Source organism: Orcinus orca, chromosome 9 (assembly GCF_937001465.1).
Source record: "Orcinus orca chromosome 9, mOrcOrc1.1, whole genome shotgun sequence".
Taxonomy (NCBI): domain Eukaryota; kingdom Metazoa; phylum Chordata; class Mammalia; order Artiodactyla; family Delphinidae; genus Orcinus; species Orcinus orca.
Window position 1 is genome coordinate 84,992,609 of NC_064567.1, and position 27,845 is coordinate 85,020,453.

Sequence of the window (27,845 nt, forward strand, 5' to 3'; positions counted from 1 at the left end):
AAATTAATATATTAATAAAAATATTTATTTACTGAACACTTACTAATATTGCATTGTTGTAGGCACTAAGGTCACAACAGTGAACAAGAAACAAGGTTCCTGCCGTGACGAAACTTAACAATGAAGAAAAAGAAGATAGAAAATGAACAGCAAACAATATAATTTTGTGTTGAGGTGGTGCTATCAAGGAAATAAACAGGGAGATATAGTTGGGATGGAGCGGGGTACCTTTGGAAAAGATAGCCAAAGAAGTCCCCTCTGAGATGACACGTGAATTGAGATCTGAAGGATGAGGACAACCAGCTATGCTAAGAATTGAGGGAGGACATTCTGAGCAGAGGGAACAGTAAACACCAAGACCTTGAGGTGAGAATGAGCTCAGAATTTTTAAGGAACAGAAAGGAAGCTTATTTATGGGTAAAATCAACAAGATCTAGAAATGGACTAGGATGGGGCAGGTTGGGGGAGGGATTAGGGAGAAGAATCTAGGTTTAGGGTTTGAACCATTTTTCTGAGATGGATGCATATTTTTTTTAAAAAAGGTTTATGAACAACATTGTAAAGTAACTATACTCCAATAAAAATTAATTTTAAAAATGGTTTATGAAATACAAAAAAATAGTTTTAGACCTGTTAAGGTGACAATACCTATTTGACATAAAAATAAAGATGTCAAACAAGTAGTTACATACTTGAGTCTGAGCTCAAGAAAAAGATGGAGATATGAGTATAGAAGCCATGAACACATAGTCAATATTTAAAATCAGAGGTGGGTTACACAGGTATATGCATTTGTCAAAACTAAAGTATACTTAAGACCTGTGCTCAGAGATGACTTCAATAAAATCACGTGACATATCAACTAAGAAGAGTATAATTAGAGAAGAAAAGGGTTCAGCCTCAAGTTGACTACTATTCAGAGAAATGAAACAAGAGAGGCCAAGAACAGAAAATGAGTAGAAAGAAAGCAGGTGAGTGCGATGTCACAGAATCCAAGAGAGGAGGGTCTTTTACAAAGGAGTAGGCTGCTAACAGATCATTGGATTAAACAAAACAGAGGTTAGAATGAACTTGGGAAGAGCAATTTAAATGAAGTGGAGGAGACAGAAGTCAAGGTGACATGAGAAGAAGAAAGGGCTGATAAAGAAGAGGACACTGTATGGGCTTCCCTGGTGGCGCAGTGGTTGAGAGTCTGCCTGCTGATGCAGGGGACACAGGTTCGTGCCCCGGTCCGGGAAGATCCCACATGCCGCGGAGCGGCTGGGCCCGTGAGCCATGGCCGCTGGGCCTGCGTGTCCGGAGCCTGTGCTCCGCAACGGGACAGGCCACAGCAGTGAGAGGCCCGCGTACTGCAAAAAAAATAAAAAAAAGAAGAAGAGGACACCTGTAAAAAAAAAAATCACCAAAGATCGCTAATTGACTCCCATTATTCCATCCTCCTTTTCCTTTTGCAAACGTTTTGCTGGACACATTGTTGCCCAAAATAAAGACCTTTCCTAAGCCAAGTCTGGCTGTGACTATGTTCTGGTCCAGATACAGCGGTATTAGGTGGAACTTCCAAGTTAGGCCCCTTAAAAGAATCTCACTCAGTTGGAGAAAGCCCTTGGTTCTTTCCCCCCTTTCTATTTCCTGCTCATTGGAATGCTGTTTTAATGGCCAAAGCTTCAGCAGCCACCATGGACAGTGATATTGAGACCAGAAGCCAGGTGTATTCATAGATAGGAAGGAACCTAGGTTGCCGGATGAAGCCACCTTACCAGTTCTGACTGTCTACCTCCATATTTCTTGTATCCAAGATTATAAATCCTTATAGTTTTAACCATTTTTATCAGCAGCCAAACCAAATCTGATACTGCTGAGTATAATACTTTTGATATATACTTTTTTTGCCATCAAAACTTTGTAAATATTGTTCAAATGTCTTTTGGAATTGTACGTAACTGAGAAGTTTGCAGTCAGCTAGATTCCCCCCCACACCACATATAGGTCAGGTTTTCTTTTTCGCCAGGATGCCAAAATAATTCTCTGCTTATTTCTAAAGTTACTAACTACTAGGGTGTAGTCATTTTTCAACATTTCACAATTTTTCTTCCTGGTGTTCAGAGCCTTTCAACCTGCAAATGTAATTTTTGCATGATATTTCTGAAATCTTTTTCTGTTCCATTTGGTGGAGTCTCTATTCCATGGATACAAGTTATGCTTAGGTAGGACAGTCTTATTGTCTTTTCATGGTCATTTCTTTCATTTATTTTTTTCCTGGAGTGTATTTGTAGAGTTACCATGCCATCTTCTAAAAAAATCTTGATCGTGTTTAACATGGGGAGTGCTACACTGAGCTCCTACTTATTTAGATATCTAATGGATTCTCCTTGACAACTTCAACATCCTTTTTACCTTAGCTGGGAACATTTTTATTTCTATGCACACATGTGCATGCACACACCACACACAAACTTCAATTTGAGATCTGGATACTGCTTTTAATCTATTTTTCTATAACCCATCAATGCAGGAAATGGACAAAGAAAGCTTAGTTTGGACTTTGCGTACAGCCACTGCTGAAACGTCATTAAGTGTCCTATACCAGGATCCATCCCCCCAGTCAGAGGGCTATCCTACCTTCATGGGCTTTGGTTCTTGCCCTTAACAAGAGTGCCTTTCAAAATGTCAATGCTCCCTGAAGTGTGAGACTCAGCATTAGTATGCGGGTCTTCTCAAGGATTTTTCGTTGACTTTATGCTTCCTACTCATCTCTTAGATCTGCTTCGCTGGACAGTGTTAGTGAGGATACCTCCTGTTTTGCAGGCCTCATCTTTCCTTAGTCTGGCTTCTGGGATATGGGGCTGGAATTATAAACCTTGACAGATACACGCAGTATCTTCTCATTCTTTCCTGGCCTCCACTTTTTGAAGTATTTGGCATAAGGTTGTACATACCCCTTTCTCGTGTGCTTCTATTCCTTTTTTTTTGTGGTACGCGGGGCTCTCACTGTTGTGGCCTCTCCCGTTGCGGAGCACAGGCTCCGGACTTGCACGCTCAGCGGCCACGGCTCACGGGCCCAGGCACTCCGCGGCATGTGGGATCCTCCTGGACCAGGGCACGAACCCGCGTCCCCTGCATCGGCAGGCAGACTCTCAACCACTGCGCCACCAGGGAAGCCCTTCTATTCCACTTTTTTGCCCTCTCCTTCCCCCACCCACTTTTTCCTATTTTCATTTGGTTTTTAGTGAAGGGAAAATTCTGTGATTCTACTTCATTTTTACTAATACCTAAATTTATTTTTTAACATTTATTTTTTAAGTGCTAATGACAATCTTTTGAGTTCCTGACTCAACTGAAAAGCAAAATTTAAATATTCTAAAATAGGATTCTAAACTAACAACAGCTGCAACTTTACTTCTGTTATTTCTAACAGAGGGAAGTAAAGGGAAGACACCCAGTTTCAATTCTTTTTATAAATTCAAGATACTAAACAGAAAGTACAGAACCAAGCTTAAGCTCTTCTGTGAAGCTGTTACAACTACCTCCAGGGAAAACAAATCTAAAATGCATTTTTCCTCCTCAAATCTACTATTCTTTTATTATCTACTCAATTTGGTACTTAAGCAAGGAACCCTAGAATCTTTGTCTCCTTTCCTTTCCCAACACCACAAATTCTCTACCTGGCACACAGGAACCATTCAATAAATATGAAGGAATATATCAATGCATCTACCTGTCACACCACCAAAACATCTCTCATATAACCCCTCCCTGGCCCCACTACCACAGACCTGGTGCAAGCCCATATTATCTACTACCAGGACTACTCTGACAGTCTCTTATTATTTCTTCACTTTCACCATTTATCTTTCTAAAATACTGACCTCAACATGTTTCTCTCCTTCTTAAAAAATCTCTAATGATTTCCTACTATGTAAGAAAAGAGTTTAATCAGCATAGTACACAAAAGACCTTCTTTTACAACCTTATCATAGATTCACTGCTTTTATAATCAGTAGCATCCATCATCTCTACCTTCTTCCACACACAACCTACCCACTCCAATCTGCCATCCATATACATATCCTACAGTCAGGCCATGTGGGTTACCAAATATATTTTCATGCTTGCCTTCTAGACCTGGTGATAATTCCTCTGTCTAAAATGACTTTCTCCTTGTTCTGACCTATTTGACAAGTTACTTTGGATTCTTCCAGGCCCAGATCATCACAGGAAATTAAATTGTAAGAACATATAAGGAATGGTGTGCAAGTGACTTAATTACTTAAAGAGTAATTTAAGATTTAAATATTTCAAACCACCAGGAAAAAAATGGTAGACTAAACACAGGGGTCTAACAACTTCACTCCCTTACAATAAGTAACTGAAACTACAGCAAAAGCATACACATATAAGAAATGAGCTTGGAATTAGTTCTAAGAAGGTGGATGGAGGGTTAATGGTGAAATAGAAATAAGAACCAAATTGTGTTCCCTGGGTTTTCTTCCCCCATAGTTATAGTAGCCAATTTAAAATTAGGACATATGGCTTTAAATATACCGGATAACTTCTTATGGGACAAGTGAACTATTCTTGGAAACTGAGTCATTTTTAAAATAATGAACATATTAAATCTCACTATTTCATGTAATACCATTATTAATATGTCCAGATCATCAATTCAAGGCTAATAAAAATGAAGTTTGGGGGTTGGGCTTCATATTACTACTAACTACCAAGCCAACTGGCCCAAGCTGCCTGGAAACTCAGGAATGCAACACAATTTAATAGCCACTACACTGATAACATTCTTTTAACCTGAGGGAATTTTCTATAAATCAGGAAACAAACACTTCAATTTCTAGCCCATTCAAATCCATACCACAGAGGAAAGTACTTTCTAAACGTACTACAACTACTATTTAACCAGAATCATGAGCTCAACTGTGTATAACTTATTCTTTTCACTGTTGCCTAATCTCTTCAACTATACAGTACTCTGCAATTTTATATAAAGGACTTGAGCACCAGAGGATTTTGGTATCCCCAGTGGGGGGTCCCGGAACCAATCCCTGCAGGTACCGAGGGATGACTGTATAAGACACAAGGTATGTGCTCAGCAAATGAAACTATTCCATTTCTCTTCTCCCCCTCACAGCAAAATTTTGCTGTCTCCTCCAATTTCTCCACTTCCTCTCTTCAATCCAATCATGCCTTTACTCCCCGCACTCTACTGAAAGTTCTCTTTAAGGACACGAATAAATTCAGGTTGCTAAATCCAATGGTCAGGTCTCAGTTGCTCATACGACACAGCTGACTATGCTTCCTCCTCTTGGAACACTATTCACTTAGCTTCTAGGAAACCACTCTCTTGGGTTTGCTCCTAACTTTCTGGCTACTCCTCAGTTTCTTTGCTGGCTCCCATCTTCTCCCTGAGCTCAGTCCCTGATATCTTCTCTGTCTTCACTCAGTCCCTTGGTGATTGCTTCAAAATATCTTAGTTTAAATACCATGTGTAGGTAATGACCACTACATATGTAGATTACATCTCTAGTCTAACCTGTCCCCTAAATCCACTACATTAGAAAAAGTCAAACAAGTTTTCTTTGGACTTCCCACAGCCTACTATGTTGCTGTGCATTATAAATATACAAGAGGAAACTATGTATACAGTATTTCTTACATATATTTAGACTAGAACCCTTTCCTCACGATGCATCTCATGAGACATACAATTAACTAAGCCACTAAATACAGCATACTGAGACATCTTTCAAGTAGTTCCAACTTCTCACAGCACAAATTAACTATACGAAAATGGGCAAACTTTTCTTCTGATTGAAGAGAGGTAATAACTGAGTTTGAGGCTTTTTTCAAGGCAGTTCACTCCATTAGAAGAGAGCTTGCCTCAAAAATGTCCTTATTCAGAGATAAATTGGTGTCTCTCTTAAATTCCATTCACCTGTATTAGTTATATACTCTAAATGGGCACAGAATAAATTTCCATCTTCTGCCTTCACATAAAATAATATAGTAAGTAGATGCTGTTGTAATCTCTTCTTTTTCCAGCTTAAATATTCCTAGCTCCTTCAACTGTTCTTCACATAACATGGCTTTCAAACCTCTCACTATCCAGGTCATCTTCCTTATCAGATAAGATCTAAATTCCTGGAATCTAGTTGGCCAACAAAACAACCTATTTGAAGAATGCAAAACACTGTGGACTTATAACTTCTACTAATAGGGACATGATCACTTGGTCATGCAGCCTAAGGATATATTCACTTTTTAAATTTTTAGCAGCCATGATACTGGTTAACTCAATAATCCTTTCTAAAAAATATAGGTGTATTACACACATCCACATACATAGATCTCACACATATACAATGCACTTAGCTATATCCACTAAGAGGGCCTAGACACAATGATTCCTCAGTAGCAATAAGCACATCTAACAACCAAATCTCTAAATACTAATCTACAGTAAAGAATCAAGGCCCCTTAGAGAAATGTCTGATTCCAGGGCTGGCATAGAGACAGTGCAAGGTGATCCTGGAACAACTTGTTGGGTCAGAAATTAAAGTGCTCAAAGAATAATAGGGACAGTGTCAGAAGAATAAAATAAGAATCAGGGCTTCCCTGGTGGTGCAGTGGTTAAGAATCCGCCTGCCAATGCAGGGGACATGGGTTCTTTCCTGGTCCGGGAAGATCCCACATGCCACAGAGCAACTAAGCCCGTGCGCTACAACTACTGAGCCTGTGCTCTAGAGCCCGCAAGCCACAACTACTGAGCCTGTGTCCTGCAACTACTGAAGTCCGCGCACCTAGAGCTCATGCTCCGCGACAAAAGAAGCCACTGCAACGAGAAGCCTGCGCACTGCAACGAAGAGTAGCCCCTGCTCACTGCAACTAGAGAAAGCCCGCACACAGCAATGAAGACCCAATGCAGCCAAAAATAAAATAAATAAAATAAATTTTTAAAAAAAGAATTAAAAAAAATCAATGAGCCTATACTGATACAAATGAATGAATGAATGAATGAATGAATAAATAACAGAAGGAAGCTTTCTTTGGAGCAGGAAGCCTTCTTTGTACCAGGAAGCCAGCTAATAAACACAGAAGAATTTGGTGAACTGGAAAAAAAAAATCACTATTTGGCAACCATCTTTTTTCCCCCAATGTTAGTGAGATATAACTGACATAACATTGCATAAGTTTAAGTCGTAGAACATAATGATTTGATATATGTATATACTGCAAAATGATTACCGCAATAAGTTAACAACCATCACCTCACAGTTACAGTTTTTCCCTTGTGATGACAACTTTTAAGCAACCATCTTGAAAACTGATTTGTACAATAATCATCAATAGATATTAAAGCCAATGCGTAAGTTTGAGTAATAGGGTATTTACATAATCAAAGTATCTCTCCACAAGGTACTTAATAGTTACAAGGAGTGAAATAATGACTTAGCTTTGGAGAAACCTGGCAGATACCTTTTTAACTAAATGATCCAAGTTATCATCACCAGTAACAGGAGAAACTGCAGCAATTGCTTCCTGATATAATGTACTGGAAAGAACATTATGTCTGTGATATTCCTGCCAAAAGTATATAACCTGACTCTAGTCTCGAGAAAAAAATCAACCAAACTAAAATTGAAGGACATTCAGCAAAATAACTGGCCTCAACACTTTAAAAAATGTCGATATCATGACATATAAACATAGCTCTACAACTATTCCAGCTTAAAGTAAATTACAGAGACATGACAACTAAAGGCAGGATGTGATCCTGGATTTTCTCTTGCCATAATGGACAGTATTGTGACAACTGGTGAAATGTGAATAATATCTGAAGATTAGATAATACTATTGTATCAAAGTTAATTTCCTGATTTTTGATCATCATACTTTGCTTACGTAGGAGAATGTTTTTAGGAAATAAAACTGAGGTTCACATAGTTAAAGGATTATAAAGACTCAAATGAGTCAGGAAAAAAGTAATGTATATCTGTATATATAAAAATAAGGATAAAGCAAATCCAGTAAAATGTTTAATATTTGGTTAATCTCTGAAGCGTATACAGGAATTCTTGTAACTTTTCAAAGTCAAATTATGTCAAAATAAAAAAAGAAGAAAATAACTATAGTAATTTTTAATTCAGTTTTAAAATATCTCCTTTCTCATGTTAATTTTCTACACACACACTATCAACTTAATACACATAAAGCCTTCCTTTTATAATTAAGTTTATTTTCTCATGTAGTGTGGTTGCAGTGAAAGGGATGCACAGGGTAGACAAAAGAAAACTGACTCTATGTTTTGATTTTACCAATTTACATAATTCACCTCCATCAAAAGAAAAAGGCCATTTCAGTTGCCTATGATCAATGAGGAGACATTTTTAGACATACTCTTCTAACATCTTAACTACATTTCCTCTACAGAGATTTTTAACAACCTTTAATACCTATTATTTCCAAAGTTAAGTTACACTGACCTCTCAAAATATAAAAGGTATTTTTGGATCACAGCGGTATTTTTAGTCTTTGTGGCAAATATTTTCCAATGATGATAAAATCTGAATTATTACACCTTTAGAGAAATATTAATACTTACTTCTCATTTATTTGCCCTAGTAATAATATAGCCATGTTTTTCACTCTCTCACATTTTTTGTCAATGAGAACTGGGTTCTAAAAAGAAGAAAATGCAATTAGTTGCTTTCCTTTTGACTCACCATACATTCCTACATTTGTTTCAAGTACAACAGGAATGCTGAGGAAGCTGAACATAAACACGTTTATCCAGTCAAAACGTACGGTACAATTTGGTTCTTGCTATCCAAAGCTAATACATTCTAAAATCATGGGTTTTAATTAAAACAATACTAAAAATGGTACTTTATGTATTTTAAAGCATTACTTTAAAATTTAATGAAGAGGGGTTTCCACTTCTAGCCACGATGGAGTATCAGGGACCAGATTAATCCTCCCACCTTTTATCTTATTTTTTTTGGCTGTACCATGCATCTTGCAGGATCTTAGTTCCCCCACCAGGGATCAAACCCAGCCCTCCGCAGTGGAAGCACAGAGTCCTCACCACTGGACCGTCAGAGAATTCCCCCTCCCACCTTTAAAACTAAAAAAAAAAAAAAGAAAAAAAGGACAAAATACATGAAATCTTTTCAGACATTGGACAACAGGCTGTGCAAGACAATAATCTTTGAAAAAGGAAACAAAAAAGTGAGCCCTATTATTTCCTAATAGTACTGCCTGTAGAGTTTCCAGGACACAGTGCTAGGAGGGGAAAACCAGAGCCTGACAGTCTCCCCAAGTTGAGAGGACAGATTTGAGCATTCAAGGACAGCAAAACAACTAGAGTTCTCAGGGCAAAGTACCAGAGAGGAGAGAAGAGCACAAAAGAGCTCTGGAGCTTTGAAGAGGAGTCCCACTGAGTCTTCAGCTGATTATTGTTGATCAGCACACTTATGAAGATAAACTACCTAAAGCCAGGAATAGAACCACCAGAAAGGAGCTGGCATAACAATTACCAAAGTTCACACAGGGATGGTAAGAGTTCACAGCTAGAGTGGAAAAATCCTGTAATAATGGGCAACAGCTAGAATACTGAGAAGGGCAGTGCCCCAGTAATAAGGCTAAATTAGCCTTGTACTAAAGGATGCTCAGGACTCATCTAACAAAGCTTTAAAAGCATGCCTTGAAGAACTGTTTCTAATAACATAACTGTGTTCCAAAACAAAGCTCAGAATATTTATAAGAATACAAAGAAAAGACAGCTCCAAACAACAAAATTCACAATGTCTGGCATCCAAACAAAACTTAGCAGGCATGCAAAGAAAAAGGAAAATACTACCCATAATGAGGAGAAAAATCAGTTACAAGAAGCGAATCCAGAAATGACAAAAGTGCTATGATTAAAACAGCTATTATATACAAAATACTGTGCATGTGTACATACACCTTATGTGTATATATTATGTATGTACATGTATACATTCACACACATGCATGCACACACACACAAATGGAAAGAAACCCATGTTCCTGATTGGAAAACTTAATATTATTAAGATGTCCATACCCAAAACAATCTACAGATTCAATGCAATCTCTATCAAAATTCCAATGGCATTTTTTGAAGAAACGGAAAAATTCATCCTGAAATTCATATGGAATCTTGAGGGACCGCAGATAGCCAAAATAATTTTGTAAAAGAACAACAAATTGGAGGAGTCACACTTTCTGATTTCAAAACATATTACAAAGCTATGGTAATCAAAACAGCATAGTACTGGCATAAGGACAAATAGACCAATGGGACAGAACAGAGTCCAGAAATAAACCCTTGCATATATGGTCAAATAATCTTTGACAAGAATGCTAAGACCCCACTCAATGGGGAAAGGACAGCCTCTTCAACAACTTGTGCACAGAAAAATGGATATCCACATGCAAAAGAATGAAGGTGGACCCTTATCTTATATAAAAATTAACTCAAAGTGGATTAAAGACCTAAGAGTAAAACCTAAAACTATAAAACTCATAGGAGAAAATGTAGGGTTAAACTTCATGACATTGTACTTGGCAGTGATTTATTTGGTTGTGACACCTAAAGAACAGAAAATAAAAGCAAAAATACACAAATGGGACTAAATCAAACTTAAAAACTTTTGTGCATCAAAGGATACAATCAATTGAGTGAAAAGGTAACCTATGGAATGGGAGGAAATATTTGCAAACTATGTATGTGATAAGGGGTTAATATTCAGAATATATAAAGAACTACAACTTAACAAAATATCAAATACCTCAATTTAAAAATGGGCAAATGGGGCTTCCCTGGTGGCGCAGTGGTTGAGAGTCCGCCTGCCGATGTGGGGGACACAGGTTCGTGCCCCAGTCCGGGAGGATCCCATGTGCCGCGAAGCGGTTGGGCCCGTAAGCCATGGCCACTGAGCCTGTGCGTCCGGAGCCTGTGCTCCGCAGCGGGAGAGGCCACAACAGTGAGAGGCCCGCGTACCGCAAAAAAAAAAAAAAAGGGCAAATGACTTGAATAGACACTTCTCCAAAGATGATATACAAATGGGCAGCAAGCATGTGAAAAGATGCTCAACATCGCTAATCATTAGGGAAATACAAATTAAAACCATAATGAGATATCACTTTATACCCATTATGATGGCTACTATCAACAAAACAGAAAATAACGAGTGTTAACATGATGTGAAAAAACTGGAACCCTTGTGCACTGTTAGTGCAATGGTGAAGTGGTGCAATCACTATAGAAAATAGTATGGAAGTTTCTCAAAAAATTGAAAATAGAACTACCATATGATCCAGCAATCTCACTTCTGGGTATATACCCAAAAGAAGGGAAAGCATGGTCTTGAAGACATATCTGCATACCCATGTTCACAGAAGCACTATTCACAATAGCAAAGAGATTAAAGTAACTCACATGTCCACCAATGGGTGAATGAATAAAGAAAATTATACAACAGAATATTATTCAGCCTTAAAGGAAATCCTGCCACATGCCACAACATGGATGAATCTTGAGGATATTACACTAAGTGAAATAAGCCAGTCACAAAAAGACCAAGGCTGTATTATTCCATTTATCTGAAGTACCTAGCATAGTTGAATTCATAGAGACAGAAAACAGAAGAATGTCTTCCAGGGAATGAGGGAAGAAGTAAAGAGTAGTTGTTGTTGAATGGATACAGAGTTTCAGATTTGCAAGATGAAGAAGTTCTGGAGAGCTGTTTCACAACAATATTAATGTAATTAACACTACTGAACTATATACTTAAAAAATTATTAAGATGATAAATTTTATGTTATGTATTATTTACCACAATTTTTTGAAAACTCAGCTAGTATAGACTCTACAGGTGACCCTTGAACAACAGTCTGAACTGTGCAGTTCCACTTATACACAGATTTTTTAAAAAATAAAAACATACTACAATACTACATGATCTATATGATTGGTTGAATCTGCAGATGCAGAACCGTGGATGTGGAGGGCCAACTATAAAGTTATACACAGATTTTCGACTGTGTGAACAGTCAGCACCCCTAACGCCCACATCATTCAAAGGTTAACTGTATTCAAGAAAGAAGAAGAGGGACTTCCCTGGTGGCGCAGTTGATAAGACTCCATGCTCCCAATGCAGGGAGCCCGGGTTCAATCCTTGGTCAGGGAACTAGATCCCACATACATGCCACAACTAAGAGTTTGCATGCCACAACTAAGAAGCCCATGTGCTGCAACTAAGAAGCCAGCAAGCCACAACTAAGGAGCCTGCCTGCCACAACCAAGACTGGGCGCAACCAGATAAATAAATAAATATATTTTTTTAAAAAGAAGAAAGATTGAACATGTAAAGGAGAAATATGTAAGATATAGACAAAATTCAAATCAAACTTACAGAAATGAAAAATAAAATGTCTAAGAAGAAAAATACACTGGATGAGATAACAGATCAGAAACTGAAAAGAAGATTACTAATCTTGAGGACAGAGCAGGAGACATTATCCAAGTTGAAACAAGGAGTGAAAAAAATATTTTAAAAAAATGAACAGAGCATCAGTTAGCTGTGGGACAATATCAAGTGGCATAATATATGCGTAACTGGAGTACCAGAATGAGAAGAGTGAAGAAACACAGAAAAACTATTTAAAGAAATAATGGACAAACTTTTTCTACATCTGATGAAAATGGTAAATCTACAAACCAAGAAGCTCAACAAACCCCAAGCATAAGAAACATAAAACACATCGTAGGCACATCATAATAAAAGTGCTTAAAACCAATGGTAGAGAGATCATCTTAAAAAGCAGCCGGGGGGAAAAAAAAACACTTTCAATATAAAGAAATAAGGATAACAGTAGATTTCATATTGGAAAATGCAATGAGAAGACACTGGTGCAGTATCATTAAAGTCCTGAAAGAAAAAAAGTGTCAATCTAAAATTCTATACCCAGCAAAAATATATTTCAAAAATAAAGTCAAAAATATTTTTTCAGCTCTCTGCTTCTCTGTCTGCCCCGCGGGTCCCATGCACCCTTAAGATGGCAGCCACGGCAGGAAGGTTGCTCCAGACTTCGCTTGTCCAACACGTGAGTGTCATTCCTTGGGGCATTTCTGCTGCAGCCCTTAGGCCTGCTGCTTCTCGAAGAACGTGCTTGACAAATGCATTGTGTCTGGTTCTGGTCAAGCAAAATTCACCTTTAGCACCAGTTCCTCATACCATGCCCCTGTCGTCACCCAGCATGCGCCCTATTTTAAGGGTACAGCTGTTGTCAATGGAGAGTTCAAAGAAATAAGCCTTGATGACTTTAAGGGGAAATATTTAGGGCTCTTCTTCTATCCTTTGGATTTCACCTTTGTGTGTCCTACAGAAATTACTGCTTTCAGTGACAAAGCCAATGAATTTCACAATGTGAACTGTGAAATCGTTACAGTGTCAGTGGATTCCCACTTCTCCCACCTGGCCTGGGTAAACACACCAAGGAAGAATGGCGGTTTGGGCCACATGCAAATCACACTCTTGTCAGATCTGACTAAACAGATTTCCCGAGACTACGGTGTGCTGTTAGCAGGTCCTGGGCTTGCACTACGACGTCTCTTCATAATTGACCCCAATGAGTCATCAAGCATTTGAGTGTCAATGATCTCCCAGTGGGCTGAAGCATGGGAGAGACCCTCCGCTTGGTGGAGGCATTTCAGTTTGTGGAAACCCATGGAGAAGTCTGCCCAGCCAAATGGACCCCAGATTCTCCTACAATCAAGCCCCATCCAACTGCTTCCAAAGAATACTGTGAGAAGGTAAATCAGTAGACCATCCCATGTGCACCTGCAGCTCCCCACACCAGAAAAGAACCACAGCTGGAACTCGCTTTTAGCACTTCAAAGGTTATTACTTAGAGAAGGCAAAAAAACAATTATGCTAGTATTCGTAAATATTACTCTAAACGTTCTGTTTTTGTAACACGGGCCAAGGCTTTTAAAACTTGGTTAGTTACTAATGTAAGGAGTCCTTTATTGGCAGTGTATGGACAGATAGCTAGTTGCTATAGAATGTGCAATTCCTCTGTTTCTTGGATCATGTCTTCAAAGGGAAAAGGAAACAATTCTTCTTTCTCAGCCTTACTTGAACCTTTGTATACACCAGAGTAGTATGACAGGCATCAAAACTTCTGATCAAGGGTCCTGAGATTTTCTTCGTGTGTTTCTTTGTATTAAACTGAATTTTCTTTTAAGATCATAGTTTTAAGTTGTTAGCATCAATGGTCCAGTTTAACACTTGCAGGACTTCCCTGGTGGTCCAGTGGTTAAGACTTTGTGCTTCCAATGCAGGGCGCACAGATTCAATCCCTGGTCAGGGAACTAAGAGCCCACATACCATGCAGTGTGGCCGGGGGGTGGGGGTGGGGTGGGAAACACCTGCAATGAATGTGTATGTGATTGAAGCAAATGTGAATCATGTTTTTTAAAAAGCACCTACAGTGGCAAAGTGACTTAACTGATCATGCATGTTCCCCAGTCCTGAAATTTATACTTTATATAGTTATTTTACTTATTTTTTTAGCTGACTTAGTGCCTACATACATTTCTAATATTGACTGGGTATAATTATAAAGGATATTTATTGAATCCAGGGATTGCATTTTGAATTTGAATCATTCATGCATTTGAATCATCACTTAATTATTTTCTTTCCTGAAGTGTTCAATGTAAAAAATATAAAAAAATATATATATACATATTTTTTTTCACATATACAAAAGCTGAAAAAATTTCATCAGTAGTACAGCATTACAATAAATACTAAAGGAAGTCTTTCAGGAAGAAGGAAAATGATACCAGATGAAAAAAGAATTCCAAAGGAATGAAGAGCCTTGAAAATGGTAAATATGTGGGTAAATTTAAGAGCATTTTTTCTAAAAAAAAAAAACAAAAAAATATTTTCAATCCCTTTGAAAGACAAATGACCATTTAAAGCTAAAAAAGTAGAACTATATTGTGGAATTTATAACATATGTAAAACCAAAATGTATGACAATAGTACAAAGGCTGAGAAGGGAATATGGAAGTATACTGTTACAAGGTTCTTATATGATATAAAAAGCTGTGTTTTACTCAAAGTAGATGTGATAAGTTAAAGATGTATACAGCCACTACAGACAGGCAGTAAAAAAAAAAAAAAGAGCTATAGATAATTAATACTCCAATAAAGGGGACAGTCATAAAAAAAATACTCCAATAATACTAAAGAAGACAAAGAAAAAAGGAACAAGAACCGATTGCACAAATAAACACATAGCAAGATGGCAGATTTAAACCCATCAAAATCAATAATCATATTAAATGTAAATGGTCTATATTAAAAGGCAGAGATTAGGATGCTGGATTTAAAAAAAAACAAAAAAAAAAACAAGGACAAACTATATGCTATATATCAGAAATCTGCTTTAAATACAAACACACAAGTAGGTAAAAAGTTAAAAAATGTAAAAAGATATATCACACTTACACTAATCAAAAGAAAGCTGGAGTGGCAATACTGATAAAGTAGACTTTAGAGAAAAGCATATTACAAGAGGGCCATTTCACAATGATAAAGAGATCCAATTCATCAAAAGATGATACCAATCTTAAATATGTATGTGTCTAGTAACAGAACTTCAAAATATATGAAGCCAAACTGATCAAACTGCAAGGAGAAATTGGCAAGTCCACAGTTATGTCAGAGATTTCAACACCCTTCTCTCAAAAATTGAGAGAACAGGGACTTCCCTGGTGGCCCAGTGCCTAAGAATCCATCTTCTATTGCAGGGGATGCTGGTTAGATCCCTGGTCAGAGAACTAAGATGCCACAGGGCAACTAAGCCCAGGTGCTGTAACTACTGAGCCTGCATGTTGCAACTACAGAGCCCACACGCTCTGGAGCCTGTGAGCCACAACTACAGAGCCTGTGCACCTCAACTACTGAGCCCGCACGTTCTGGAACACACCACAACTAGAGAGAAGCCCGCCTGCCGCAACGAAGATCCCACGTGCCACGACTCATACCTGACACAGCCATAAATAAATAAATAAATAAATAAAATTATTTTAAAAAATTGAGAGAACGAGCAGACATAAAATATGTAAGGATAGAGAAGATCTGAAAAACTCTATCAATCAATTTGATCTGACATTTATAGAACACTCCACCCAACATTCTTTTCAAGTGCACATGAATCATTTACCAAGAGAGACTATATTCTGGGCCATAAAACAAGTCTCAATAAATTCAAAACGATTCAAATCACACAACGTATGTTCTCTGACCACAGTGAAATTAAATCAGAAATCAACATCTGAAAAATCCCCAAATATTGGAAGACTTGGGTACATACCTTTAAATAACCAATAGGGTCAACAAAGAAATCACAAAATCAGCAAGGATTTTTGAATTGAACAAAAATGACAACACAACATATCAACACTTGAGATGCCACCAAAGCACTATTTAGAAGGGAATTTTATAGCATTAAACATTTATACTAGAAGACAATAAATTAACAAATTAAGTTTACATTTTAAGATTCTAGCAAATCAAGAGCAAATAAAATGCAAAGTAAATAGCAAAATGGAAATAATAAAGAAGAGAAATTATTGAAATTGAGAACACAAAATCCATAAAGAAAACCAAAACCTGGTTCTTGAGAATATCAATAAAACAGACAAACTTCTAGTCAGATTGAACAGGAAAAAAATGAGAAAACACACAAATTTACAGTCAGGAATGAGAAAGGGGACATTGCTACAAATCTTACAGATATTAAGAAGATAATAAAGGAATATTATGAACAATTTTATGTCCATGAATTTAACAACTTAAATTGACAAATTCCTTGAAAGATACAAATGATAATAGATGCTCACTCAAAAAGAAATAAAAAACCCTTTGTCTATTAAAGAAATTGAATTTGTAGTTAAAATCTTTCCCATAAAGAAAACTCCAGGCATAAGTATGCAAGTCATTTAATATTGTCTTAAGTTTAAGATACATGGAGAGATCAAGTATTTATTAACTATCATGTGCAGGCACTATGGATATATAAGTTTGATATGGTTATGTTAGTATTTCAACAAAATCATTCTGGAAGGAAGCTGTGTAGAGAACTGGTTAGTACGAGGCTAAATTAAAAGTAAAGAGACCTGGGACTTCCCTGGAGGTCCAGTGGTTAAGACTCTATGCTTCCACTGCAGGGGGCCCACATTCCATCCCTGGCGGGAGAACTAAGATCCCATATGCCGCGCGGCCAGAAAAAAAAAGTAGAGACTAGTGACAATAATGAAATGATGAGGGCATGAAATAAGTCAGTGGCAATGAGCATTTTTAAAATTTATTTATTTATTTATTTAATGTTTTTCTTTGGCTGCGTTGGGTCTTTGTTGCTGCACGCGGGCTTTCTCTAGTTGTGGGCAATGAGCGTTTGTATTTTAACTTGGGGTAGGTGTTGGGATAGGGCATGATTAAAAGATAGATAATTAGTAGAGAGAATAATCAGATGCAGTAATGGATTGGACATGAAAGGTATGGGGAGTAAAAGAGTAAGGATGTTCCATGATTCTTGGCTTGAACATCAGAAGAACCATTCATTAGAACAGGGAATACAAGAGGAGAACAAGAAGATATGTTTAATTTTTCAACATATGGTACATTTAGACATTCAGTGACCAAAAGGTAGATTGGAAGGCAATGTGATTAATACACAGAATCAACATTTAGGGGATCTGTGTAAATTAAGCTGCTCTATCTACCAGGATTACTTGCAATTAAAAGCCTTCTCTGTAACTGTACAATTAACTGCACAATGGCTTTTCTCTGTTAAAAGAACTTGAGGAGTAAGAAGGTAGTTAAAAGAGTTGAGAAGATAAGTCCCTTTCCCTATATACTTAATTCACAGTACAAGAGACCCAATTTCAGTGATCTTTTTACTGTCATTTAGAAAAGCAAAACCCTATTTATTTGCTCTATTTGGTTTAATGAGTCTGACCTCCTTTCTTCAGGAAAAAAATTGAGAACGTGAAGCTCGCTCCCTATCTTTTCCCTTTTTTTGTTGTATGTGGCTGCAATGATTCAATTCTTTATTCAACACTGCCTGTTACCTATATAACATCCATTGCCTCCTTTTAAGGTTTTCTTTGTTTGCCATTTTCGGCCTTTCCTTACTCTATTTGAGAATTGTATTTTTTTAAAAAGTATACCTGCTCAACTTAGTTGAACAATTGCAGCAACCTTTTTTTTTTTTTTGAGCAAGTCTTATAAGCCAGGCAATGAATCAAGTGCTTCACATATATTAGCTCATTTAGTTTTCAAAATCTTGCAGAGTAGATATCCCCATTTTATGATTAGATAAAACTGAACATCAAAAAGATTACATAATGAGGGGACTCTCTGGTGGCGCAATGGTGAAGAATCCGCCTGGCTATGCAGGGGACACGGGTTCGAGCCCTGGTCCAGGAAGATCCCACGTGTCGCGGAGCAACTAAGCCCGCGAGCCACAACTACTGAGCTTGCCCTCTAGAGCCCAACAGCCAGAACTACTGAAGCCTGCGTGCCACAAATACTGAAGCCCATGTGCCTAGAGCCCACGCTCAACAAGAAAAGCCACCACAATGAGAAGCCCACGCACCACAACAAAGAGTAGCCCCGCGTGCAGCAATGAAGACCCAACGCAGCCAAAAATAATAAATAAAATTTTTTTTAAAAAAGAAAAGATTACATAATGAGCCCAAAGTTAGAAAACTGGTGGACTGTAGAATTGAAACTTGAACCTAGGTCTGTAGAGCACCAAAACTTGTGCCACATAACTTTCATAAGCTTTTTGCTACCTGTAAGAGACATTTTACTGAATGTATGACTAAGGTGCTTTCATTCATGAAACAAACATGAGTGCCTACTACATGTCTTCAAACTTTCTGTAGATACACTTTTAATAGTCCCTTCCCCTACTGTTTTTGAAACTGGAAAGCTGCATACAGTACACTTTTTTTGCCTTTACTTCCTCTCATTAAATGTCAAATTTAATCATGTTACGATTATTATCAAGTTGTGGTTCAGGCACCGCCATTTCCTGCTTTAGTTCCTGTTCAAAATGAAGTCCAGCATATTTTCTTTCCTAGTCCTCTAAAATTACCTGTTCTAGGAAGCAATTTTTTTTTCTCATCTGAAAACTCACCTCTATTATTTTGTGTCATTTTAGCAATTTACATGAAGCTAACAAGTTGGGACTAAAAATGCAGCTTTCCTAAATGTCACTTAATATTTTCAACTTAGTCATATGATTCTGGTTATAAAGTGATCCACATTTATAAATCCAATGTGACATATATGGAATCTAAAAAAAAATGGTTCTGATGAACCTAATGGCAGGAAAGGAATAAAGACTCAGATGTAGAGAATCGACTTGAGGACATGGGGAGGGGGAAGGGTAAGCTGGAACAAAGTGAAAGAGTAGCACTGACATATACACACTACCAAATGTAAAATAGATAGCTAGTGGCAAGCAGCCACATAGCACAGGGAGAGGAGCTCGGTGCTTTGTGACCACCTAGAGGGGTGGGATAGGGAGGGTGGGAGGGAGACGCAAGAGGGAGGAGATATGGCAATATATGTATACATATAGCTGATTCACTTTGTTATACAGCAGAAACTAACACAACATTGTAAAGCAATTATACTCCAATAAAGATGTTAAAAATAAATAAATAAATAAATCCAATGGGAGTATTTACGGTTCTGTGCTAACCCGAGGGGAAGACATAACCATGGGACTTTTTCTTAGATTTTTCAAGGACAGTCCCAATTTAAAACATTCTGTCCAACAGTCACATCTCAAGTTTCAGTTCAGAAAAGACAGTCAAAGGGTATACATATGCAAAGGGTAGTTTGCAATACTGACTCTATATGGCAACAGAGTAGGTAAGGGGGGGTGGTTAAGGGAAGGCAATCAATCACTTAAGACTCTTCTTTACTTTACCTTACTTTATTTTAATTTTTTTGGCCGAGCCATGCATCCTGCAGATCTTAGTTCTCAACTAGGGATTGAACCCAGGGCCTCTGCAGTGGAAGCACGGAGTCCTAACCATTGGACCTCCAGGGAATTCCCACGATTCTTCTTCTTTTTTAAATAATCCCAAAACACACCTCACAAATTTGGTGCAATTGCCTTAGTCTTCTTTTACAGCTTAGAATGAAGTATCCCAATGAAATAATGAAATAGTTGCTTGCCTGAACATGTTTGGAAATGAAATTTTAACTGACAGTAGGGAAAATAAGTATTCAAAGGTAAATATTAAATAAAAATGTAACAATGCACAAACTCTTGAGATATTCCTATAATTTCAGTATCTAAGTATGCAATTTATAACCACTAAAATTGTCCAGCCACATTTCTATACAATTATCATTTAAATTTGGCCTTCAAAAATACTTTCTATACAGAGCCACAATTACTTGCCATTCCCTCAACAATCCATATTCCGGTTCTCCTGCCCCCAGTTCTGTGTGTTCTGTGTTTGATGCCTTCCCTCCCCACTAATCAAAATTATCAGTCACCTTTTTAGGTTCCAGAGATAGCTCCCTGCTAAACCTCCAACCCCTTCTCAACTCTGTTCAATTTATTTTTTCCTTCTTCTTTATTCAGGGCTTACCAATGTGACAATACTTTACATATTTTATTTAATACTAATACTCCCCTTTGAAACATTATTCTCTCCACTTAACAGATAAGGAAACTAAAGATGAAAAAGGTTTGGTATCATGTTCAAGGTCACAAATCAAAACAGGAATTCAAACGCTGGTCTGTCTGAATTTTAACTGAATTCTCTTTCCATGAAACCACACACTCTACGGCACTCTCTTATAGTATATACTGCATTGTGTTACCATTATTCGTTCAAATATCTCTCTCTCCCACTAAAGGGATGTTCCTCAAAGACGGGGAAGGTTACTCCATCCTTACCTCCCAGCAACACTCAACAGAGCCTATTATACAACGATCTCAAAGCGTTACTGAATATTCAGTTTATGGTTTTGCAGCATTATTTTCCATTGATTGCTCTCCTTCAACCAAATCTCTATGAAGCCATTTTTACTGTGATGGGAAAGCACAACAGCTTGGAATATAAGCTTTGTAATCAGATTGATTAGATGTAAATTCCACCTCCACCAACTTATTAGCTGAGAAATCTTGAACACATGAGTTAACCTACATTAACTCATGGGAGGACAGTAATCACAGTAGCTACCTCCTAGGATTAAAAGGATTAAATGAGGTAACATAGACAATCCTCATCTTTTCCTACATGCTACCCTAAATTTTCTTCGGCTCAGTCTAGTGTAGCCTTTTTCAGTACAAATTCCTTATAATCTTGATATTACTCAGCCATAATAAAGAATGAAATAATGCCACTTGCAGCAACATGGATGGACCTAGAGATTATTGTACTTAGTGAAGTTAAGTCAGACAAGATAAATATCACATGATACCGCTTATACGTGGAATCTTAAAAAAGGGTACAAATGAACTTATCTACAAAAGAGAAATAGAGTTACAGATGTGGAAAACTAACTTATGTTTACCAGGGGGGTGTATATTGGAAGACTGGGATTGACATATACACACTACTATATATAAAATAGATAGCTAATAAGGACCTATTATGTACCACAGGGAACTCTACTCAATACTCTGTAATGGCCTATATAGAAAAAGAATCTAAAAAAGAGTGGCTATATGTATAACTGATTCACTTTCCTGTACACCTGAAACTAACACAACACTGTAAATCAACTACACTCCAATAAAAACTTAAAAAAAAATTTCCTTGCAATTTTGAATGAAATGGACTAGCCAAAAAGGTTCATGGTTTAAAAATTGCTCAGGTCACTTACTTGACTTTTAGGGCCAACTGTCCAGTGCCAGTCTGGACTCAAAAAAAGTTTATTCTTGGAGGCTTGACTATGCAAGAGTGCCCCCACTGTATACTATATTTTATTTGTTCACCACATTTTCAAGCCCTACCAGCAAGTTTGAAAATTGGAACACAGACACTTCCTATTTTACTACCACCTAACTTAATACTACCTGATGCAGGAAGACAACTAACCTGTGTGGGAGGCAGGCTATTTCCCCTGCAAGAAAACGCTCCTGGAACCACCTGTGTCTGGTCTCAGGCATGGCTCATTCTCACCACACCTCCATATTGGTCTGGAATCTAGAGGCTAAGCCACTACACCTGACAGAGGATACCCATTTCCTTCTCTTAAACTTACCAACCCTTACTCCAAAAAGTTAGGATTTTATATTGTTATGCTATTTTACGGCTCTTTAGGCTAAAGTGCCTAGTTTCCAAATTATCAGAATTCCCCCTTAAAATTTTAAAAATCTATGAAAAAGCCCAGTTTTGGAGAAAAAAGTTTTTAAAAATACATAATCCCTAGAAACAAGAGCAAACACTAAGGCTATAGCCAGTCTCAAAGGGGAAAAAAAAAGAAAAATCTTCAAATGCTTAGTTGGCTAAAGCTAACCAAAAGCTCTAAAATCAAAGTACCATAAATAACAACCAATCTCAAAGTAAACAGAATATACCATTAACAAAGTGAGCAAGTGTGAATAACAAAATACCTAACACATTCACCACGAATTTTAAAATTACTTGGTATGTAGATACAGAGATTAATAAATTGTTCCAGATTCTGTACTTCCCTAGACAGTATATGTTGTTATAAAGCAGGGCCTTTTTTGGCCGGGCTAAAAATTAAAAGGGTGACAGATTAGTGACAGAATAATCTCTTAAATTCTACAAGGAGGTGTTGCGTTAGAAAGCCATGACTCGAAGGAACAATACCAGAACACTGGCTGTCAACATCAGGCAGATAAAAATAAGAAAAGGTGAAGCACGCTGATGGACCGCGGCATTGTTTCCAGACAAGAAATATCCCTTTAAGGCCCATGCCAAGGATTTCAGCGCCAGCTCCGCAGTCAGTGCTGGAATCAGAAAACTAAACTGTTGCCCGCTCAGTGGGAGCAGGGCAGCGACCCCCTCCAGTCGGCGTCCAGCGCGCGCAGGGTCGCCCCCTCCTCCCGAGCCCGCTCCTCCGACTGCTAGCTGGCCGCTCCCCGCCGACCCCGGCTCGGCCACCCGATGACCCCGCACTCCCTCCAGGACCCGACGCGCCCCAAACATAGCGCCAGGGGAAGGAAGCGAAGGAGAGGGGACTTGGGAGGGGGCGGAGGGGCGGGAGGCGGCGCTGGGCTTCGGCCCATCACCATCAAGGCTCGAGGACAGCGCGGGTTCGGGAGGAGGGAGGCTGAGCCTCCGCCACCGGCCAAAGATAGCGTCCCGGAGCGCAGGTGCCGGCGGCTGCCGAGGAAGTCACGGGCCGGGAGGACTACGCGATGCCCCCACACCCCCCACCTCCATACCACCCACCGCTCTTCTCCTCCCTCGTCCAGCTTCATCCTCCGCTTCTGTCAGAACCCAACGACCTCCACGCGGCCCGCCTCAGCGCGGAGGTGATGCCGGCTCTTACCGTAGGAAAGGGCGCCGCGCCGCTAGGAGGCGGCTGGAGTGCGCGCGGGAGACACCGAGGCAAACGCCGCCGCCGCCGCCACGGGAGCCTGACGAGCCACAACGAAGCAACCCGCGGGCGCGCTGCCTCCAGAGCCGTCGCCCCACCCCCTCTCCCGCAGGATTTTGCGCCGGAGCCTGCAGTCTCCGCGCGCTGACTGGGAGAGCGAGGGGAGGGGCGGGGCGACCCGCGGGGGCGGGGCGGAGCGCTGGCAAGTCTGATTGGCATCTGTGGGCCCAATGGGACCGCGGACGCTCCCGGCTATGCTTAGACTGACTTTCCTCCTAGCCCGTAGCAGTAGAGAGGCGGGCCTACTGGCTTCTTTTATTGCCGCCTTTTTGACAAACCCGATCGCACGGAAAAGTCGGTTGGTTGGCACTGGCGGCCAAATGGTCCAATTACCGCAGGGAAGGGGGCCTCTGAACCCAGATTGGCGTTCTCTCTACCTATAGGGTAGGCCCAGGGCGGTGAGACCCTGCCCCGGATGTGGGCGCGGCCCCGAGGTAGACCTGAGAGAGGTTCCACTGTGGTTGTTTGGAGAGGCGGAACTGAGATCTTTTTCTTGATTATCATGTGACGGATTCTGGATTTAATGGGGGAAAAAGCGTGGTGGAAAAGGCCAAGGATCCAAACTGGCGAATTTCCTAATCTTCGCGCCCCTCTGCGCTCTCCAGCCAGCGGCGCTGCCAGGTGAGTTCGGGGCTCCAACGAGCCGGCATCCTCCGAAGTGCACTCGCCCCCCGCGCCCCCCACCCCCCGGTGCCCTGGCCTCCAGATGCTTCTGTGGGCCGTGTCGCCGTCCCTCACCCCCTCACACTCCCGGTCCCAAACGCACATACACCTCTTGGCACCGGGATTCTGTTTGCATTGTGGATCATATTGTACAAGAACTGCGTTCAACTCCAGAATGTACTGGTCCCACAGTGCAGAATGGGGGGAGTCCGGATAGGGCACCGTTGGCGGACCGTCGTTATTCGAAGACGAAGGGCAAGGATAGTTTAGGAACGCCCTGAAGTTCTGAGACAAGTAGGCCCGAAAATCAGGTAAGTGTAAGCACAACGCTATTCCTTTGAAGGACGGTCAGGTTGGCCAAGGCTTTTGCAGCAGGAGCCTTTAGAAAGTGACTCATTGTTTAGAATAGCTCTGTATTGGGGGCCCATTAAACAAAACTGTCTTCGGGATGGGGCGAGTTCACTGGGAAGTGTACTGGCAGTCGCGAGAGAAGGGAAATGCGAGATGGTGTGGCAAGCACCATGGACAAATGATCAAGCCCACACACCTGGTACCGAGACGTTGAACTGTGGGCAGGGGGCCTTTAGATTGCCATTTAGGGGAAGCACAGGTTTTAACAATGGATAAGCATATACTTAACTATCTTGCAGGTGCAAGAAATAACCACCTCAAATGAGAAATACTTGAACAAATTTTTGTTTTGGAGTATGCAGCTCCCTCCACCCTGTCCCCCCCCACCGCCCTTCTTTAAGAAGAAAGTAGTAGTAGGAAACAAATATAATAAGTTAACAGAGATTTATTAATAAATTAATGAAATCGGAGTTGTAGGTCATCACTGAACCCCAGCATCCATAATGCTTCAAGTGTCATTTAAATATCAACAGAGTGCTTCCCAATCGAGGGCATTTTAGTAAAAGTGCATACAAAAGTTTGTTGCATCCCACATAATAAAACTTGTAGCCACAAGACTGTGTTCTTTGCAGCCTTTTCACCTCCAGTCTTCAAGTACCTATGTTGAATGCAGCTCCCTTCCTGTGACCAGTTGCTACTCAGTTCTTTACGAGAAAAAATGAAGCTTGACTCATCCAGTGGCTGGCTGATGGAGAAGTTACGTTTAAGCAACTGTATTATTGTAAACCTTTTAAAAGTCCATAAAAATGGCCAGATCGATTGGAAATGGAAATTGAGCAAATTCAATTTACAGTGTGAAACCCATCTGTAGTTACTAATCAGTACGCACCTCTCCACCTCTTCTTCCAAAGTCAGTCCCATATTCCACAATGGCAGCCTCTGGCCAGGAAAGGAGACCAGCACAGAAAATGCCTTCCTGGGAGCAAAAGCATCTGTTTTTCATAGTGCAGTATGAAGTATCTGCCAGCCAAGTAAACAAGTTGAGTGCAGGCAGATGGGTATAAGGGAAAGAACGGAGCTAGGAGATTCATAGGTCACTATTGAAATACAACAGATATATACTCTTGCACCATGACAGTCACCCACTGTTTGAAGTAGTAGAGATGTAGCAATCAAAGTTAGTTCTAAAATATAATTACTTAAAACATGATAGTCTAGGGCATTTGATTTATCTAGCCAGCTTCCTCCCCTTTTCCCTGTTTCTTATCTTCCTGCATTTTTACTCCTATCACCCATGCTTTTGTTACCATACCCATTACCTTCTGATCTTTTCCTGTTGCCATCAAGTGTCCTCTCTCATCCTCAGTCTATCACTGCCCAGTGGCTTATTTCCCTTTGTTTATAATCATACTTAGATTCCTACTTTACTGAAAATTTGTTCTTGATCCTTCTTTTTTTTTTTTTTGTGATACGCGGGCCTCTCAATGTTGTGGCCTCTCCCGTTGCGGAGCACAGGCTCCGGACGCTCAGGCTCAGCGGCCATGGCTCACGGGCACAACCGCTCCGCGGCATGTGGGATCTTCCCGGACCGGGGCACGAACCCGTGTTCCCTGCATCGGCAGGCGGACTCTCAACCACTGCGCCACCAGGGAAGCCCTTGATCCTTCCTTTGTCATCCTCATTGTATGTCTGACCTTTCATCTTCTTTTCTCCAAATGTTTCAAAGGAATAAAATGTTGTCAACTGTTTGCATTTCATTATCTTCTGTTAACTCCTCACCCAACTTCATGCAGCCTGGCTTCTGATTTCCCATTCTATTTACCCTTTTCCCATTGGTCACAAGGTTGATAAAAAAACGTAAGTATGGAACATACTGTAAACCTATAATGTGAAGATTAAATAAGTGCTTATACCTAAGTATTATAGATGAATGCATTCCTATCAAAATTCCAAGTTTTTAAGAACTAGTGATTTTAGCATTGAAAAACGTGGAAGGTCAAAATAGTAGAAAATATTCTGGAAAAGAAAATGGTAAATAGGTACTAGACCTCACAGATATTAGAACATATCCAGTAACAGTCATACAGTACTAGTACAAAACAGAAATATAGATCAGTTTTACAAAGCTGGAAAGAGCCAGCTTTGTAAACCAGGAATAGAAAAATTTTTTTCTGGTATCAAAACAATCTTGACTTTTTTTCCTTCTCTTAGGGTATATTTCCCTTTTTTCGACTCTGCAACAGCCTCTTTAAACTGTTTAAATGAGAATGTCCTTGGCTCAGAGAGTACTACTCACCTGGCTTTTCACATTACTCTTCTTGATCATGTTGGTGTTGAAACTGGATGAGAAGGCACCTTGGAACTGGTTCCTCATATTTATTCCAGTCTGGATATTTGATACTATCCTTCTTGTCATGCTGATTGTGAAAATGGCTGGGCGATGTAAGTCTGGCTTTGACCCTCGACATGGATCACACAATATTAAAAAAAAAGCCTGGTACCTCATTGCAATGTTACTTAAATTAGCCTTCTGCCTTGCACTCTGTGCTAAACTGGAACAGTTTACTACCATGAATCTGTCCTATGTCTTCATTCCTTTATGGGCCTTACTGGCTGGGGCTTTGATAGAGCTTGGATATAACGTCTTTTTTGTGAGAGACTGACTTCTAAGGACATCATCTCATTTTATTGCTGTTCAACAAGCTATCATTAAAGTGTTCTGAATCCTTGCAAGCTTGAAGAATGCCAGAGAACTGAGAAAAATATCAAATGTAATTTTATACTGCTTCCATAAAGTAGTCTTGGTGAATCATGGACTTCTAGTCAACCCAAAACTTAATTATTCAGTATTTTAGTTATTAGTACCCTTATTGTCCTATGTAAATAAAGTTTGTTTTGGATCTTATTTTTCTACTTGACTATTGAATAATGTTTTAAGTATGTGATCAACATTTAAAGTAAATATAAAGCTTTTAATCTACATATTTGGGTAGAAGTTTAATATATCATGGCCCCATTACTACCATAGTAAATAGTGCTTCTCGATTATGAAGGAAAAACAGTTACTGAAATAATTAGGGGTGCCACTTCATGTTTACATTCAGAAAG

At 39.4% G+C, this 27,845-nt stretch overlaps 2 protein-coding genes and 1 pseudogene across 5 annotated transcripts in view; 2 read left to right on the forward strand and 1 right to left on the reverse strand.

The window, feature by feature from the left end:
- The window catches only part of PHTF2 (putative homeodomain transcription factor 2), a 113,169-nt gene extending 89,413 nt beyond the window's left edge, over nt 1-23,756 (reverse strand). For 3 of the 4 annotated variants that reach the window (XM_033439798.2, XM_033439799.2, XM_004263397.3), the window contains exon 1: nt 23,616-23,756. The gene's annotated coding sequence lies outside the window, so the exon portion shown is untranslated. Of the gene's footprint in view, nt 1-8,611; nt 8,689-23,615 lie in introns of all 4 variants that reach the window. The other variant, XM_033439790.2, reaches the window with a different exon arrangement.
- On the forward strand, nt 13,093-14,528 carry LOC101270333 (thioredoxin-dependent peroxide reductase, mitochondrial-like; annotated as a pseudogene).
- Nucleotides 23,757-24,147: 391 nt separating the features above from the next.
- TMEM60 (transmembrane protein 60) lies at nt 24,148-27,642 on the forward strand. Its single transcript, XM_004263395.3, has 2 exons — nt 24,148-24,344; nt 26,949-27,642. The coding sequence occupies exon 2, from the start codon at nt 26,999-27,001 to the stop codon at nt 27,398-27,400; it is 402 nt and encodes a 133-aa protein (XP_004263443.1). The 5' UTR covers nt 24,148-24,344; nt 26,949-26,998; the 3' UTR covers nt 27,401-27,642.
- The last annotated feature ends 203 nt before the right edge of the window (nt 27,643-27,845 follow it).